Source organism: Pleurodeles waltl, chromosome 10 (assembly GCF_031143425.1).
Source record: "Pleurodeles waltl isolate 20211129_DDA chromosome 10, aPleWal1.hap1.20221129, whole genome shotgun sequence".
NCBI lineage: Eukaryota > Metazoa > Chordata > Amphibia > Caudata > Salamandridae > Pleurodeles > Pleurodeles waltl.
The window spans coordinates 405175362-405194494 of record NC_090449.1 but is presented as its reverse complement, the minus strand read 5'-3'; the positions used below and the strand labels follow the sequence as shown (position 1 = coordinate 405194494).

Below are 19133 nucleotides of genomic sequence, written 5' to 3'. Positions count from 1 at the left end.
AGGGCAGAAAGTGGTGTTGCTGTACCAAACAACATCACTGACAATTGCAGTAAGGCACCATTATCATTACATTGGGCACATTCCTGTCCTTGTTCTGTGTGCCTACCCACAAAATGCTGATGGTCACCAATGCAGGCACCCTTATGTCATGGTGCAAGGGTACATGGTTGCCGGGGACGAGTGTACATGTCCAGGAAGAGACACCTTCCTGTGCATTCACAATCATCAATGGTGCTGAGCTTTGACTACATGTGTTGAAGACAGCAGCACACATAGGAAGTGCAAACATGTAGATAAATAAGGTATTTAATTATCATTGTACCACTGTGCCACAGAAACTCACCAGACACGTTGCTCGGGTGGGGCAGGGTCACACTTGGCCTGCTAATTGTGGGCTATTGTGTCAGTGGTTGACAAATGTCAGGTCTCACATGCCAGCACACATCGAATAAGACATGTCTGAGACAAGGCATGACACAAAGGTATCAGAATAATGGGAAGCCCTGCTCCCACAACGAGCAGTGTCCCTAACATACCTGTAAAACAGTTTCCTGTTAGCAACATGTGCACATTTCAGCTCATGTGCTGTGTGCAGCCTGAGGATTTGTGCACCTTTCTAAAACAATGACTGCTGCATGTGCACATGTCAACATGTGTTGGCCTGGGTGAGGTCCCTTACCATTAGCAATCCAATTTTGAGACACTTCAGTGGATCATGTCTCATGTAGATGAGGCAGGATGTATGTGACTGTGTACATAGTCATAACATGTGGAATGCCAAAACATGTATAAGTCCCACACAGATCTGTAACAGAAAAAAGGATGTAGTGTTGGGGTGATGGAGAAAACATATGTGCGTAGTCTTTGGCCATGCCGCAATGACATCTAAGGATGTTTGTCAAATGAGGGGACAAGGATATCTAACTACTGTTGTTTCTTGCATTGTCATGGACATGTGATGATAAGAGTGATGCAGGAGTAGTGTGACTCATGGCTGAGGGTGTGCTCTGAGTAATGTCAGTGCTGAGTGCCACTACACTCAGCTTGCCTTGACAAATCTTTTGGTTCTAATTTGTTTGAATGCCATAAAAAATAAATGCACCTGAGACATATATGTATGGTACACTCGCATATGTGTACATGTCAGCCTAGCCTACCAATGTATGACATTGAGACATGTTCAATGGCCTGTTTGAGTTACCAGAACCATTAGACTTTTATTGCCATTTGCAAGTCATGTGTAATGTGCAATATTTAGCCACAGTGTTCATTGTGCAACATTCACAATGCAATGTCTCATGTCATTTCTTGCAGGTGGACCTCAGCCTTACACGAGAGGAGAGGTGGACAGCTTCAAAGACACTGATGCTACCAGTGAGTGTATTGTCATCATGTATGTGCAGTGGGTAGTGCAAGGATTGTGTGTGAGGTTATATGTCGTGTGCAATGCAACATACAAAGTGCATATATACAACATTAAACTCCATATGCTATGCATGTTTATGGACAGAAAGGGTGAGATTCACCCCAGGATGTACATTTGCATCTGACTTGTGTTAGGGAGGTTCCAATTGTCATAGCTGAGAGGCCACAAATTTGCTGGCATGGGCAAGGAGAAATGAGCATCATGGGTACACCACCTCAGAGGTTCTGTGGGTATATGATGCATTCCCAGACTTGCTAAATCTGGGAATGTGTCAGATACCTAATCATTCCATTGGGTGTTTGGTGGGAACTCACCTAGAAACACCCCTTTCACACAATTTCACACGTGAAAGGGGCCCATATTTACAAGGTGATGAAAATTCAAGATAGCTGGTTTGGCAGGGCCTTATACATATGGGATGCCACACTGTGCTACCGGACTGTCTATGAAATGATGCTTCTGTGGTGCAGAGTACAGGTAGGGCCTAGTAAATGAAGCCCATGGTGTATGATTCACAAGGCAGAGCTGACAGTAAGAACATGTGCCAGAAGTACCGGGTCCAACACATTCATGCAGACTGGCAATGAGTGCTTCTCAAAACATATTCCTGCTGTGTGTGCCATAGGAACGCCTCCGTAAATCATGTATGCCCAGGACTTAAAAGCGTGTGATACAGGCCTTATGATGAGCAGGACAGTGGTTAGCATGATACACTTGGAATTAATATTGTTTTGCCCATGCATGAGTTGTGATGCCACATACTTAATGTCCTATGTACCAACATTGCTATTCCCTGTCAGCCTCAGAAACAGGAAAGTGTGTACTAGACAAGAGGGATGTCCAAACAACAATGTAAAATGCTATGCAAATTCCTAATTCCTCTTCAGATAGTGCTGGCCCTGAAAGTATACATGATGTAATGAACATGTGTTCTCACAATGATCTGCTTCTGCCAGAGCTGTTCCAAGATCCCGTGGAGATGCAATGTAGGGCATGCATGCACCCACTGATCAGATGGCTGTGCTACACACTAGCGTACAGCAAGGTGCCTTGAATTGTGGACACATATCTAGAGGCAATGGGCTGCATAATGGGACCCATCCAGTTACTCGGGGAGTATGCTAGGAGTCATGGCACAGCCCAACACGTATTGACATGAGAGGCTATAGGAGTAGTGTTATGCATCTCTGTGTGACGTGAGTGAACTATCTACCCTCCATACTCACATATGATACCTGGTACATGTAGATTCAATGTATCAACATGTCCAGAGATGTGTCCTTGTCAGATCAGGCCCATAATAATGTGCAACATGCCATCTGACTCACAGTCCTTGCTCAGATGAATTTGCAAAATGACAATGGATCCAAGGGAAATGGAGTATGCAAAATTGACATTGATGAGCAATACAACATGATGCATGTGCCTTGCCATGGTCACAGTGAAACATTTATCATATCCATAGTCAATGAAGACATGGTAGTTCACAGATGTCTTTAGACGGGGCATTGCTAGCATATAACAGTAACTTCGGCTTGGTACCTTGAGCAAAACTGATATGGAGGAGATGGGTATTGAGCAGATGTATGTTCAGTTTGCCCTTCCACATATTCTTGTGATATGTTATGTGCATCATGTGCTGACTGGAGATTGTGTTTACATGACATGCTTGATGTTCATTTACTAAATAAACTTTTGTCTGGCATGTATTCTTACTTTTTTCTCAGGAGACATGAGCCCATCCCAGAGGTGTGCCTTCGACAAGAGGAAGGACGGGTACAATCACATACACCAAGTGAAGAAAACTTTCAGGAAGCTGGGCAAAATGTACGAGCGTGAACGGGCATCAGGTCATAGAGTGCCTTCCCCCAAGGGGCACCCACAAGGGATCAGGACACCTGCACCCAACAACAGCATGAAACTCTCGGTCCACCAACAGGGGTGGGCCTGCAGGGGCAGGTCCATCTACTCAACAGTATCACTGACTGCCCCAGTCCCAGCCCCCGCACAGCAACCAGGACTAGCCCAGTGAGCAGCATTTCAGAAGAGCATGAGCCAGGAGATGGCGGATTCGAAGCTTAGGATTGCAACAATAGAAAATCATCAGGAGAAGATGATGGGAATGCTACCTGCCATCCAGGCTGCCATTTGTGATCCCTGAAAAGCTGACTGTCCTATTTTGTTTTACATCCCTTGGCCTTGTATATCTTTGTTTTATTGTTAAGGTTTTTAGCTAGTTGGTGTTAGCTAAGTTAGTGTAATGTAGATAAATTATAAGACATAGGCCCTCGTGACATTGGCGGTCTGGTGACTGCCATGCTGGCAATGTCGGTACTGGCGTGACCATGGCGGTGATCCCTCCCATAGACAGCTAATGTACCACCCCAACCGCCAGTGCGGTATGACCACTGACCACGGCGGTAGCCACCTACAGGCAGGAATAAGACAAGGATCCACCCACCATATTATGACATAACAGACCGCCAGGATTTCCGGGGCATTAGTACCGCCAACAAAAGCCTGGCAGAAACACATCATGTAAAAGGAGCCACTCACCGCCAGGGATACAAAGGAGTCCGCGGCCGCCATGGAATCAGAACTGGAAGTCTTCCAGATGCTGTACCACGCAATGGCCTTCAAGGAGCACCAACACCGACAAAGACAACAATGGTGAGTACAGCCGCCTAGCACACGAGGGAGGGAGGGAAGAGTGACACACACACGCACAACACACACCATACACACACCATACACACACACCACACACCCAGAAAAATCTGCAGAGTATATCGACTGCAACAGAACCCAGGAGCAAAGAAAGCTAGGGCACATACCTCTGGTACAACCACTGTAATCATGTTGGACAACGAGCATACATTTAAATAATGTTACATATTTACAAGCAGGCCTTGGCCAGTCCAAAGTCCACAAATGGCGTGATGGTGGTGATAGCGCATGTGGTGCACGGGGTGCATGTCTGCGTGTCTGCTGTTGTGGTGACTGTGGGCAAGGCTGTACAGGGGGCAGGATCTGGGACTGATGATGCAGTGCATGCATGTGTGAGTGCTGGTGTGACTGTGAGGGAGGAAGAGGATGGGGAGACAGTAGAGGCAGTCGCTGTTGTCTGTGCATCTGTGTGTTGTCTGTGTGTGTGCTTGTGGAGTGAAGTATGGTGCCTGTTGTTTTGAGTGCATGCTTGTCCGAATGTGTGCGTGGGATGGGTTGGGGGAGAGGAGACAGGGACTGGGAAGAGGTAGTTGGAGGGGGGACGGAAGAAACAGGGACACTGGCTGCCATAAGAGAGGAGGCCAGAGCCTGAAACGATCTCTGTAGAGCCACCAAGCCACCGTGAATGCCCTCCAGGAAGGCATTGTATTGCTACATCTTGAATGCCAGCCCATGGATGGCATTTGCTATGGTTGGCTGCCCTGCAACTGGGTGGGGAGCTACTGGGAGGACGGTGCTGGTATGGGCGTGGCAGGAGATCTTGTAGCTGGGGTGGTCCCAGAGGGGTCTGCCACCAGCAGGGAGCTTCCATCAGAGGAGGAATCTGAGTCGGATGTCGTTGCTCCTGTCTCCCCCATGGTGCTCCCTCACCCTCCGTTCCACTGGTGCCCTCAGCATCGGTGGACTCTACATCTTGGGTCCCGTGGGCTGCAGCTCCCTCACTTGCCAGTGCCCCTGCTCCTTCCCCAGATGATGCTAAAGCACACATGGACAGGATGACAAAAGGAGAGAGGGGCGAGAAGGAAATGGAACACAGGGTCAATCACAGCACCAACAGCATACACATCACATTCACTCCTTGGGGCTTACATTGCACAGTATGGACCATTGTGACAAACCATTGCCTAGGTACTACAGCAGGAAGGAACCCAAACACTATCATCTGCACACCTACTGGGACCAACTAAGACCTGTCTGCCATGGCACGCTAGCTACCTAGCAATATGAAAAATGCATACCACCCTACATAGCTAAGCAAGGTCATGCAGGAATGGCTAAACTGGCATATTGGGGTATCCACTGGCTACAACCATGCACCCAAATCCCAAGACAGGCAACAAAAAATGTATACCACACAGTCTGCAGTCACCCCCTTGTGGCTGCTGTGCTGCCCTCAAGCTCCCATCCAACTCAGGATTGGCCACCGCCAGTATGCGTACTATCTGTGTACTATGATGTTGTGTGTCCATAGGCCCTGCTGTCACACCTTTTTTACATTTGGCTCACTTAGATACCAACCACTGAGGAGGAATATGATGAGGCAGCAAGCACCCGTGTACAGACCTTTTGTGGACTGGGCAACATTGGAGGACCGGCACATCATACTCACCTATTGTCTGGACAGGGCCACAATCACAGAGCTGTCTGCACAATTGGAGCCTGATCTGATACCTGCTATTCGTAGGACCACAGCAATTCCCCATCTTGTGCAGGTACTGTCAGTACTTCATTTCCTGGCAACTGGTTCTTTCCAGGTGACTGTGGGCTTGGTTGCAGGAATGTCACAGCCAATGTTCTCGAATGTGCTTGGAAGTGTTTTGGCTGCCTTGCTCAAACACATGACCAGCTACATCGCATTCCCCCAGGTTAATTATTTGCCCACTGTCAAGGCTGGATTCTATACAATGGGACGCATACCACATGTGACTGGGGCCATTGACGTCACCCATATTGCCCTAGTCCCTCCCAGGGCAAACGAATAGGTGTACAGAAATAGGAAGAGTTTCCACCCTCTAAATGTCCAGATGGTGTGTTTTGCTGACCGGTACATCGCCCACGTCACTGCCAAGTATCCTGGATTTGTGCACGATGCCTATGTCTTGAGGAATAGGAGCGTCCCACAGGTGATGGCACAACTACATAGGCATAGAGTGTGGCTCATAGGTGAGCTTGAGTTCCCACCCAATGTATGTCAGTGTATGCCTACTGGAGACATACCCCATGCCATTGTGCATGGCTAATGTATGTCCCTCACTTCTTCCAGGTGACTCTGGCTACCCAAACCTGTCCTGGCTGTTGACCCCTGTTAGGAATCCAAGAACAGGGGCTGAAAATCGGTCCAATGATGCATATGGGCGTACCAGGAGGACTGTGGAACGCACTTTCGGTCTCCTGAGAGCTAGGTTCAGGTGCCTCCATTTGACAGGTGGATCCCTATGCTACTCCCCTAAGAAGGTCTGCCAGATCATGGTGGTCAGACTCCATGTGCCCTATCTGCAGGGGGGGGGGGTGACAATGCACCTGTGGCAGCAGTGGACACTGAGGACAGTGAGGAGGAGGAGGACGTGGGCAACAGGACACATATAATTCAGCAGTACTTCCAATGACACTCGAGTAAGACTGTTGATCAATACATGTCTCCATTTTTAGTATTGTGCTGTGTGGCTGTTGTGTTGTGGAATTCATTACCTTTGCATCCCAACTGACTGTCACCTATACTTTCCCTTATTGCATATGATGGTGTGGTCACAACAGTGTACTGATGTAATGTCTACAGACTGCTGGAACACATTTGTTGGATGGATTAACACATTACACGACATTTGCACAGGTTAATGCAGTTCAATACAGTTCAATACATTGCACATTTCTTACTGATAAAGCACTATTACTCTAGTTGTGTTCAAGGGTGTTTATTTGAATTAGAAAAATACAACAGAAAGTGCAATAGAGTGGGGTGATGGTTGGGAAAAGTCCAGTGTAGTGGGCCAGTCTGTTTGTAGCACAGGTCCAGTGTCCATGGGTCCATAGGTAGGGGAACAATGGCAGTCTAATGTGAACAAGGTGAATCAGTGAAACACAAGGGGGACGTTCTGGAGGGGCTCATTTCCTGGCGGTGGTCTTGGTCTTGGCAACTGTCTCTGGTGTCTGTCTGGGTCGCAGGGAAAGTTTGCGGGGTGGTTTACCTTTTGCAGGGGGAGGAGTGCTGGTGGCCTGCGAGTCCTGTGGCAGGGCCTCCTGTCCACCTGCTGCAGCAGATGTGGAGTGCTGGTCAGTACACTGGCTGGTGGAAGGGGGCCACTGGTGTGTTGTGTACTCACGCATGATGTTTGCCAAGTCACTCAGCTGCCCTGCAATCGAGGCCATGGTGGTATTCAAATTCTGCAATTGTTGCATGACCTCCTGGTGGTGTTCCCCCTGCAGCCACTGGTTCTCCTGCATGATGATGATGATCACTTGACCCATCCTGTCCTGGGATTGTTGGTATGCTCCCAGGACATTTGTGAGTGACTCCTGGGCAGTCGGTTCCCTGGGCCTGGCCTCCCCCTGGCATACAGCTGTCCTTCAACTGTCCCTGGATCCCTGTGCCTGTGTCCCCTGAACGGTGTGCCCACTCCCACTTACACCAGGACCCTCATTATCTTGCCTGTGTGGTGTCGACTCTGGTCCCTGTACAGATACGCACACTACTGATTGATGCATCCTTTGGACAGAGGTTTGAGAGCGTTGGCTAGCTGCTGTGGTGTTTGAGTCTGAGGGGGGGTCCTGTGGTGGACTGGCTGTGGGATGTGGTAGCCAACTGACCTGTGGTCCCAGATGGGCCAGGGAGTTCATCCAGATCAAGTCCTCCAGGGTTCCTGTCATAACTGAGGGCATCTGCTGGTGGGGGACTGGGTTGCTGTGGCATCTCCTCACCGCTAACATTGGCTGGTGCACCTGTGGGGATGTAAGTGATATGTTAGGGTGATTGTCTGTCACATATTCTGCATTTCTACCTTTCCCTATGGGTTTGATGTTGTCCTCCCACCTTTGGTAGTATATGGTGATGGATTGTGGGATTGGTAGTTCTACATACTGTCCATGCATTGGTGGTGGGTATGCATACAGAGCTGGGAGGGATGTGCCTGCAGTGGGTATGGCATTTAGGTGTGGAAATTTGGGGTGGTGCACTGTGTGGGATGGAGTGGGGTATAGGGAGTCAGGGTAAGAGGGTGACACGGCATGCAGGTATGGGTGGTGGTGGGTTGGTAAGGGTCACTCACCAGTGTCCAGTCCTCTGGGTACTTCAGTGAGGCCCTCAGGATGCAGTATTGCCAAGACTTTCTCCTCCCGTTCTGTCAACTGTGGGGGAGGCAGTGGGGTTCACCACCAGTCCTCCTGATGGTGAGCTGGTGCCATGCTGCAATGGAATGCACCTTCCCTGTAGGCCGTTCCACCTCTTCCTTATGTTGTCCCTTGTACATGGGTTTGGTCCTCCGCCATAGGTCCATCTTTCTTGCAATGGAGATCTGATGTACCTGTGCGTCAATCATCTTTGGCTCTGCACTGACCACCATAACCCGCAACTTCTCCTCAGTGAAACGTGGGTGCCTTTGTGGGGACATGGGTGTTGTGTGGTGTGTGTGTTGTGCAGAGGGTGATGTGATGTGGTGGGGTGTGTGGTGCGTGACGGATGAATGGGTAGTTGTGGTGTGTGTGTGTGTGTGTGTGCAGTTATCTCTGGGATTGACGTGACAAGATGTGCTAGTTCTGACAGTTTATCGCCTTCGTTGGGTCTGGCGGTTTGCGGTTGTGGCTGGTTTCTGTCCTTTTTGTGTGTGTATGTCATAATCTGGTGGACGGATGTTCGCCTCCACGGCAGTATGTTGACAGCCCGTCGCTGTGCGGCAGTATTCAAAATTTACTGCCAATGTCATAATGAGGGCCACAGTTGTTTTTATTAGGGGTGGGTTCTTTTGTAGGGGTTTCCTTTTATTGGGTGGTTGTAGGCGAGGGGGTAAATGTTTGAGGTGTTTGGATTAAAACAATTGTAAACAATTTTAAAAAATACGTAAATATATATATTTATATTTAGGCATAGATGTTTAGTTTCTGTATAGGTGTAGTTGCTGTTGTCCTTGTCTACCAATGTGTTTTAATGGGATTGGGGGGTTGATGTCATGTTGTGTTACATGGTTAGGATAAGTTAAGATAATATAAGTTAGTAGTAGATAATATAGGATTTGGTGGTGTAGGTTAGGATAGTTACGTTAGGTAGATTAGCTAGTTGTTGTTAAGTGTTCTTATTCTTATTAAATTTATGGTTTCCTAGCTTATGCTCTCCATCATGATTTCTGCCTCGGATTTCACATGTCTGCACAGGTTGTGTTAGATACATGCCTTTGGCTTGGGAACAGTATTTTGAGATGTATGCCAAAATGTTTTGCCTATGGGCAAGTCAATGTCATTTTGGCTATGGGATCCCATCAGTAATCTACAGACAGCATTGATGAATGTAAGTGTCAATCTGGATGTTAAATGATACACATCCCAAAACAGGTGTTCATGTACATTTGCTCTGTGTTGGTAAGTAACGGGGCATGCATTTGTGGATTGTTGTTGTCATAGCACTCACATTAAATCAAGGATATTTTACTCACACACTTATGCCTGCCCCTCACTGACTTGAACTAGCAACATTTGGTTGTCACATCAATGTGTGATTTTTTTGCTACTGTCCTTGCTTAGACCCAGCCAATTGTGGTGTGAATTACATCATCTGTCACAATGACTGCATGATACCTGTAACATTACATGCTTAGGAGCCCCACATCTTTTTATTCATCAAGGTACATATCATATCCTCCAAGTATGTTCAGTCAGTCTGTGTGTCTTTTTCTCGGATTCCAATCTACTGATATCCCTTAGGTGAGCAGTCAGTGTGTTAGCATCACACAGTCTAACATAATCATGGTGTTCTTGCTTCAGACACATATACAACATCAAGGTTATTATGAGGGATGTTATTCACGTTAATTTACGTGTAGTACTGACGTACATTCCATGAGAAAACAACCCCAATAGATGTGTGTGGCCATTGGATATCCAGACAGAGTCCATGGGGGTGGACATGTCATGGGGCATGTGTAGAAGAGGAGTGCTTTAGTGAGGAGGAGGTGGACCACATTGCCATTAGGGAAGACGGGCCACAATGCCAGTCCACATATGCGAGAGGTCAACAGTGGGAGATTCCATTTGAGGACAGTACCAGGTGTTTTGATGCTGGTTTGATCTTTAGCACAGGGCAAAGGAGAAAGGGGCCATGTCCCACAGAGAAAAGCTACCAGGCAATTTTCCTGGTGAAAGATGTTCCTTCCACATCTTCATCCTCTGATGTATGCAGTGACTCCCATAACTGGGATGTTGTAGGTGCTGAAGTAGAGGGAGGTGCACACACATCAGGGGTTGAAGATGTGAATGCTGTGTACATGGCAGCTCTCATCTCTGGGAACACATGAGGGAGAATAGCAGCAAGGAGGACCTGAGGCTCTGCAACACTGCAGCAACATCACAGTGAAGAACACCCTAAGTGGCAATGAGGGAGTCCTGCTTCCGCTCCATGGACTCCAGGTCATTTTGTATTGCCCCTAGCCTGTTGGCAGCATCGCTGGTGGCACCAAGGCTGGGCATTTCCCCATGCTTGAGCCAGATGACACCAGCAACGTCAGCCAGGGGCTGCTGGAGGCCAGGAAGTGGAGAATTCGTACGTCCAATGGATGATATGATGTCCTCATTTGGACTGAGGCTCCTCAGGACTGCCTCTAGGGTACCCACCACAGTCTCCATCCCCACCCGCACCGTATCTGCCAGCTCCCACCGGACTCCTACCGCAGTTTTTTAAAATGTAAGTGCTGGGTCCTGGGAGTCCAGGGAGGTGTTTGAGCTGGCACGTGTTGTATGTTGGGAGATTCAGGCGGAGAGCCCGCAACGCTGTCTAGCCTCCCTGCACCCGGAGATGGTGTCCGTATGGCACCTAGGATTTCATAGAGGGTATCCCGATGTATGGTTTTCAGCTGGTCATCTACATCATCGGAGAAGTCCAGGGCAAGCAGCTGGGCAGGGAGGTATGGTGTAATCCTCTGCAATCAAATGGAGGTAAGTTAATGTTGAGTTCTGCTAGATGTTGACATGAGTGTTCAAGTTTACATGCAAGGTTTCCAAGGGAGCACTTTTTCAAAGCCTCATTCCAGGGTCATAGCAGCACACTATGCAACTGGAGGGTCATAGGACTTGATGCTTCAGTATAGAGGCCCCTGATTTACAAGACCACACCATGCCGACATGTGTAGCTTGTCATGGCCCTGTAATTCGGTACCCCTTTAATGCGCTACACTGCATACAGGGTGAGTTCCATGGGTGTTGCTATGGTTGTTCCCCAGCAACACTGATGGAATGCCACGGAATGTGACTCGTGCCCAGATTTGGATATCTGGAGATGTGTCAGATTCCTCCACAACCTGAGGGGTGACATTGCAGTGGTAAAACGTGAAGATTTTACATTTTATGTCCTATTTCTTCCAATTTCAATGATTACTGCATTTTGCAGCACACGTGGAAAATGGAAGATGACATTCATGATTGTTCAAGTTCAAGTGTCCCTTTCAGCAAATAAGCACTCATCCCTGCAACACAGGCACCCCTACACCATGGTACAAGGGTGCCTGTGTTGGTGCTAAGAAGCAGTAAGTAGACCATCACGGAGGAAAGTAATGGTATGTGTTGCATTTTGGTGAATTCATCGGTTCCCTGCACTTTTGAAATGTTACAACGCAGCCTGGCAAGTTGGGGTGCAGCACCACGTTGCATCTTTTCCTCATACATGGGGCCCTGAGTTGGACAGTGATAAGTAGTACACTTGCTGGGCATGGGTACAGATGCACATTTTTTCACCATGTACATTGCTAATTGTTGTCAAAGGCACTGTATGCCTTCTCTGAGGAGATGGGCTTATATCCTACTGTGTAGTTTACCTTACTCAAAGTCCCCCCATGACATCCTGATGAGAGTTGTCTATCTTCAGAGTGTCACACATCATATGACTCAGGCCCACACCATTGTATGTGTTCAGACCTCCTCAGGTTACACCCTTTTGATTCCTGTTATACAGGAAAGTGTCACACACTGATCCTACCGAACTCATACTTGCATTCGCACATCCCTACAACAGGTCGATCATGCATGTCCATATACAGTGGTACTACATGATAATTTGTTTTAGACAGCAATATTGGGCTCATCACCCCAAATTGTAATGGTGTTGTGATTGGTGGCAAGCCCCTCCATCTAAAAACCACATCAGTGGGCCCAGCCACTTCAGTTCCTCTGTGGATCCTATGATTTGTGGTGGTTAGGTGTTTCTTGGTATCCCTTTGTCAAATACCTGTTTGACCTCCTCCAAATTGTGCATGTGGCACCATGAGACATTATTGTACAATATTCCTTCCTGGCTTGTGCCATATGTTCCCCCGGGTCCATATGACATGTAGTTTGTAGTCCCTCAAAGGGCCTTTCTGTGCCATGCTTTCCCAAGTGTGGCACAAGCATTGCCCAGTCAGACCCAGTAGCACTTGCATATTTGTGTAGGTAACATGCAGTGCACATGTCCATTCCCACCTCCCCAGTATGCACATACTCCCTGTTCAAACCAAATGTCATTTTGCCATGAAGAGTCATCACCTACCATGGAGAGCAGTAGCAGTGTCCCACCATGCCCACACATAATCATTAGTTTGTACACATATGGTCCAGTGCTGTGCAGTTCTCACATTACCCACCCTCCAATTGATTATTTGTGTTGAGTTCCTGTGGTACCTTCCATGGCAGCTGACATCTTTGTGCACTCCCCTGCCCACCATATCAACTGGGTGCAATTTAGTTTCATGCAGGGTGCAATAGATATGTCTCTTGCCATATCCTTATGTGTATAGGCCTCCCATCGCCCACACATGACCAACCACTCAGATGAGCTGTTCGCCCTGTGACACAGCGATTCCATTCTGAGGATTGACATCCTAGATTAGTGTGTGTGGGGCCAAGTGAGACCAAGCAGCTACATGGTGCAGGGGTGCCTACAATGGAGCTGTCATCGGCTTGTAAGCCATCGCTGAGGAAAGTAGAGGGAAGCACTGCATTTCAGTGGATCCAACGCATCCATGCACTTTCTAAATTACACAGTGCAGCACAGCAAGCTGGATGGCTGTGCTGCACTGTGCCATTTCCTCACACATGTGGCACAAAGAGCATTATTTACATGGCAGGTGGCACAGGGTAAAAAGGACAGAAATGTGCTTTACATACAAGATAGAGCACATTTCTTTCTTTTCCCCCTGCACTGGTGCACAAGGTGCTACCTACTGCCAACGCAGGCAGCCTTGCACCATGTGCAAGATGCGCAGGATGCCTGCATTGTGGGGATGGTGTTTTTTGTGCAGTGAGGGACACCTTCCTGTACAAAAAGATTATCACAAGCAATGTTTTCCTCTTTCTATGTCTGCTGCATTCTGAAGCAGACATAGAAAGAGGTTAATCATGGGAAGTAATGAAAGTATCTCCCCAGTTACATCCTACCCCTGAGGTGGCATAGGACTTTGATGCATTCCCAGCCTTGTAAATCTGGGAATGCGTCAAATTCCTTTGGGTTCCATGGGTGTTACATGTGAACACCCCAATCAACACTCATGGAATGTCCAATCGACACAATGTTATGCGTGAAAGGTGAAAGATGTCCATATGTACAAGGCCATGAAAAGCAATGCAACGTGGCTTTGCGTGGCCTTGTACATATGGGCTGGCACACTGCACCACCGGAGCTTCTTTGTAAACTAACATTCTGGTGGCACATTGTGCCGCTTGTGCATCGTAGATGAGGCTCAAAATAAGGTAAATGTTGATTGATGCTGCACTTCAGATTGTGCAGACAGTGAGTTGATGGTTGTGGCCTGGGATGTGCTAATTGTGTGAAGTCAGTGCACATAACCTCTCTGCTGTTTCACCATGTGTGTGCCTACATACACTAGGACCTGCAAATTGTGCATTTTTGCACTGGGAAATTGCTGCCATCCCCTTTTAACGTTGCCTGGTGACCACAATGCCCCTTACTGCGACTTACCCTGTGATTGTTGTAGTTTGTCATATGCTGCACAGTTGTGTCCTTGGACTCCTGTCACCAGCTCCTCAGGGATGACAGCAGCCACCATCTCCTCCAGGTCACCTAGCTCCTCCTGGGGTGCTGGATTCCACCTTTGGTCTACAATGCTGCCTTGCCGTTGCTGGCCAGTTTCTCCTTTGTTCTGCTCTTGCAATCAGGCCAGCACTTCTTACAGTCAATGACTGTCCTCTTGGTTTCTGCCACACTGTTGACTTTGTCAGCTATGGACTGCCATATGGCCTCTTTCCTCTAATGGCAATTTGGAGGTGACGAATAGCTGTTGTTGATGCTGACCTCCCTGATCAAAATGGTGTTCCCCTCAATGAACCTCCACTTCCCCTTCCTCTTCCTCTTCCTCTTCCTCTTCCCCTTCTCCTGGGTGTCTGCCTGGACATCTTGGCTGGTGCCTAGGTTGTTGGGGCTATCCTGGGAGCTATTTGGTTGTAGGTTCTCCATTTCTGGGTCTCCTGTGGTGTTTTCTGTGTCTCCTGTATTTTTTTTAATAGAACGGTGCCTTGCATCAGTTTTTTTATGCTTTTGGCGCTAAAGTGACGCTAGGCTGATTAGTGTCAAAATATGTGCCGATAATCAGTCTGTCACTTTTGCAGCACTAGTGTCAATTTGCTTTACAACACAACGCAAAGGTTAGTGGAATTTTTTACGCTAACCAAATCCTAACGCCATGGCGCGCCATTCTATAAATACGGCACACACATGGCATTAGGATCTGACATTTGCCGGCGTTAAAAATGTTGGCTCACAACTGCGCTAGTTGTGTGCCGTTTCTAGTAAATTAGACCTTTACTTTCCAGCTGGTCCCATAACAAAGGCCGAAGTTAAGGGGCCATCAGGCCCTCTTTTATTGTAGTATCCGGGCAGGGAGCTATAGGGACCCTCACATCTAAATGCAATGGAGGGGAAACAAAGGCACACAGATTATCACTTCACAGGTAGTTAAGATAGGCAGTCTTTTGACTTTGTTCATTCCCTGTATATAAGACATATGCATGCACTATAAGAATGTCAGATGTGTTGGTCTGTCCAAGTATTTACACAAATAACAATTTAAATACCACTATTTTGTTTTATTTCTTTTATAGTGCTACAGCGGTACTCTTCCAAATGCAGGGTGTCTGAGCACTTTACAACAAATGTACACATTAAACCTTGACATTAAACCTTACGTGTGTAAATCACTGTACAGGATATGTTACATAAGACAGTGAGGGTTACAAGGTGAAGGAGTTACAAGTCCTTCATAACTCACTGTGCTCCATTAGAAGGATTACAGCTTATCAACTGCAAATAACAAAAGGACCTATGTGTTAAAAGCAGCAACCCACTCACCCATTTCTATAAAATAAAAATCTGTAATCTGAGTATTACATAAGGTGCTTTTCAGCAGACATGTTAAACCCACTGTGCTACTTTGATTCAAAACTGGGAATAGACAAAACACAGATCTCTCTGGCAAATACTTTAACCTCCAGAGTTATCTTACCATTAATATTGTTCCCTGAGATGTACCGAACACACAGGCCGTGGCGACGGCCGCCAAAAGACCGTCGCTGTGGATACCAGCAGTCCGCCATAATATGACCACAGCCAGATTTCCGCCAGAAGGATGGCGGAAATCCAGCTGTGGCCATGCCAGCAGATGGCGGTAAGGTGTAGATCGCCGCCAGCCGTATTCTGAGAAATGATATGGCCTGGCAGTGTTCTGCTGGCTGACGCTGCTGCTGGCAGCAGCACCCCGTCCCATCGCCTGCCGGAGGACCCCCTGCACACAGGTAAGTGGGTGCTCCGACACGGGAGGTGGTGGGGGTGTTGCGTGTATGTGTGTATGTTTGTATGTGCGTTTATGCGGGGGTGTTTTGTGTTGGATGCAAGTGTGCATGTATGAAGGTGTGAGTGCGTGTATGTTATGTTTTGTGAATGCGTGTGTGCGTGCTTGTTTGTAAGTGTGTGCGGATGTGTGTGTGAATGGATGTATGAAAGGGTGGATGTTTGTGGGAATGGTGGGGGGGTGACTGGAGAGGGAAGTGGGGGAGACCCCTATCAGTGACAGGGAAGGAATTCCCTGTCACTGATAGTGCCTACCGCCATGGTTTTTGTGGTGGTAAGGAAGCCACGCAAACCATGGCAGTAGGCGGGGTCATAATCCTGCGGGTGGAACAGTGACGGCCGCCGGGCTGGAGATAGATATTTCCAGCCCGGAGGCTGTCACTGCCATGGCGGTCAGAGTGGTACATTGGCGGGCTGGCTTCAGCCAACCCACCAATGTCATAATATGGCGGTATGTACCGCCAGCCTGTTGACGGTACTTACCGCCATATTTCCACCGATCGCCGGGCTCATAATGACCCCCACAGTCCCTTAACCTCATAAGATATTTTAAAATGCAGACTTTGCAATCAATTATGCAGAATATATATACTGCCATGTCTCCTTGTTGCCAATTTCTTTGTGGCAGGGTTTTAAGAAACAAATGCATAAGTTGAGGCCCTGATTTTGCATCGGGTTGCGCCACATTTTGGCACATCCCTGACACAAAATCTAATTTGTTAAATATTATAATGCACTCATATGTATTCATTATAGACCTGCTAAACATATGTGTTAGATCTGATGCCACTTCTTGTGATGTCATGGGCTGTGATGCCACTTCTTGTGATATGATGTGTAATGTCATGTGCCGTGATGTCACACACTTTGTTGTTACAAGCCATGATCTCACTTGAATACTGCCTAACTTGGTTAGTCCCCCCCACTTTTTTTCAGGACTTGTGCACTGCTGACAGTCACACAGGAGGTTATTGGTGCCATAAAATACATTCCATAGTACTACAGCGAGGCAAAAGCTACAAAGACTCTTCACAGTATAATTACCTACGACCAGATCACAAGACTACTCTTTTTGATTACATCACACCGATATTCCTGTCACATGCATCACATTTTACAAATGGACAAATAAAATTGGGTGGGGAAGCGTTATAGTAAAAGGCCTACTCTTCAGGGAAAGAATGTGAGTGGCTAAAAACAGCTGAATTCATATGCAGCAGGAACTTACAGGACATTATTGCTACAGACCGTAAACTTCTAGGGTCCCAAATTCCTCTTTGGCCATTGTTAATACAGTGATTGGATTGATCGCCTCTAGATATGTCACAAATTTCTTTACTGCTTTTCTAACTCACACAGAGCTAGCCATTTTGTTTTTTCATGTTCCACAAGTTAAAGGCACACTGAGATCACTAATATTCGTGTCCATCTCAAGGTATAAAGTCCCCACATTTAGTACCTCATTTACGAAGAAATAACGCAGTGGCGCTGCAAGCTAGCCTGCTGCTCCGCACTGAGTCATTTTGAAAGTTCAGGGCTGCATCGTATTTACAGAAATACGACAAATCCCTGTACTTTCCTCAGCGCTGGCATACAAACTACTGCGTAGGGCCAAAGCAGGTACCCTTGCACCATGGTGCAAGGATGCCTGTGTTGCAGGGATGATTGTTTATGTGCAGGAAGGAGCACCTTCCTGCACATAAACAACCATTAATGGTGTTTTACTCTTTCTATGTGTGATGTAGAATGCAGCACACATAGTGGAAAAAACTGTAAAAATAATATAATGTTCTCTCTCCCTGTTGCACCACTTTAACGCCACCCCTGAGATGACATAGGAATCTGACTCATATCCAGCCGTGTAAATCTGCGAATATGTCAGATTACTTCAGGTTCCATGGGTGTTGCATGGGGACACCAACAGAAACACTCCTGAAACGCCCCTTTCATTCAGTTTTGCGTGAAAGGGGGCCATATTTACAAGGCCATGAAAAGCCACGCAAGGTGGCTTTGCGTGGCCTTGTAAATATGGGCCTGCACACTGCGCCACCATAGCGTAAAAAAAAAATGATGCTTTGTTGGCACAGTGTGCAGCTAGGGTCTTGTAAATGAGGCCCTTTATTCTATTCCTAGGCTTGCTCTGTAATACATAACTACCTTTTATGCTTTGCCATTGTCTTACATCTTGGTTCTTATAGAGGCTTGCTCATCAGATTTTATTCAGATTCTGGGCCGGATTATGTTGGGTACCCCGATTCATCTCATTACCCAAACTAAAGGGGCAGGACTCAATCACTGTGGATAAAAGCTTCCCACTACCTACTTCTGATTCCAATGTGGAGACCTTCACTAAGGTTGTCGAGATCTATTGTGTGCCCACGATTCCGGGACCTGTCATTGCTACCCTTTTGGCATTTTTCCCTCTAATAAAAGTTGATAACATTTTATGCTTTAGAAGTACCTGAATGATTTGGGATGTGTTACATGACTATTAGATGTCCATGCCATTTGGAACACTGGGGCTATCTTTAAAAGTAACTGCTTCCCTAGTGACAAAACATGCATTTTAATGAATAACTTCTTTCTGATATATTTCACTCTGAAGGCTTTTTTCGACTTTTGTTTGGACACCCAGGGTGTTGCACTTTTAGCCGGAGCCAGATGTTTTGCTGGGGTATGAGCTTAGGGCTGGAATTTGTCCATAGCTGTGTACTCACCCACTGGGGTTCTTCTCTAGCTCGTTCAGGACAGTGTGATCACAGAACTCGAACACCAAGTGCAATTTTCTCTTCCTCCTAAATACTTCCAGAAGGTTCACAAGGTTATTGTGCTTCAATTGCTGAAAAACACAACGTGTGGAAGACAGTGGGTTATTGTTTTTATGTATCGAAATCTTGGCCCAACTTTTTATTAAGCATATAATTGACTTTGTTAGTTTGAAAACATGCC

General features: G+C 47.1%; 1 protein-coding gene across 4 annotated transcripts in view; it reads right to left on the bottom strand.

Moving 5' to 3' along the window:
- The window catches only part of LOC138261570 (cyclin-dependent kinase-like 4), a 1634859-nt gene that overhangs the window by 1095503 nt on the left and 520223 nt on the right, over window positions 1-19133 (bottom strand). For all 4 annotated transcript variants that reach the window (XM_069210650.1, XM_069210649.1, XM_069210648.1 and 1 more), the window contains exon 3: window positions 18902-19023. In XM_069210650.1, the coding sequence (XP_069066751.1) occupies window positions 18902-19023 (122 nt within the window). The remainder of the gene's footprint in view (window positions 1-18901; window positions 19024-19133) is intronic.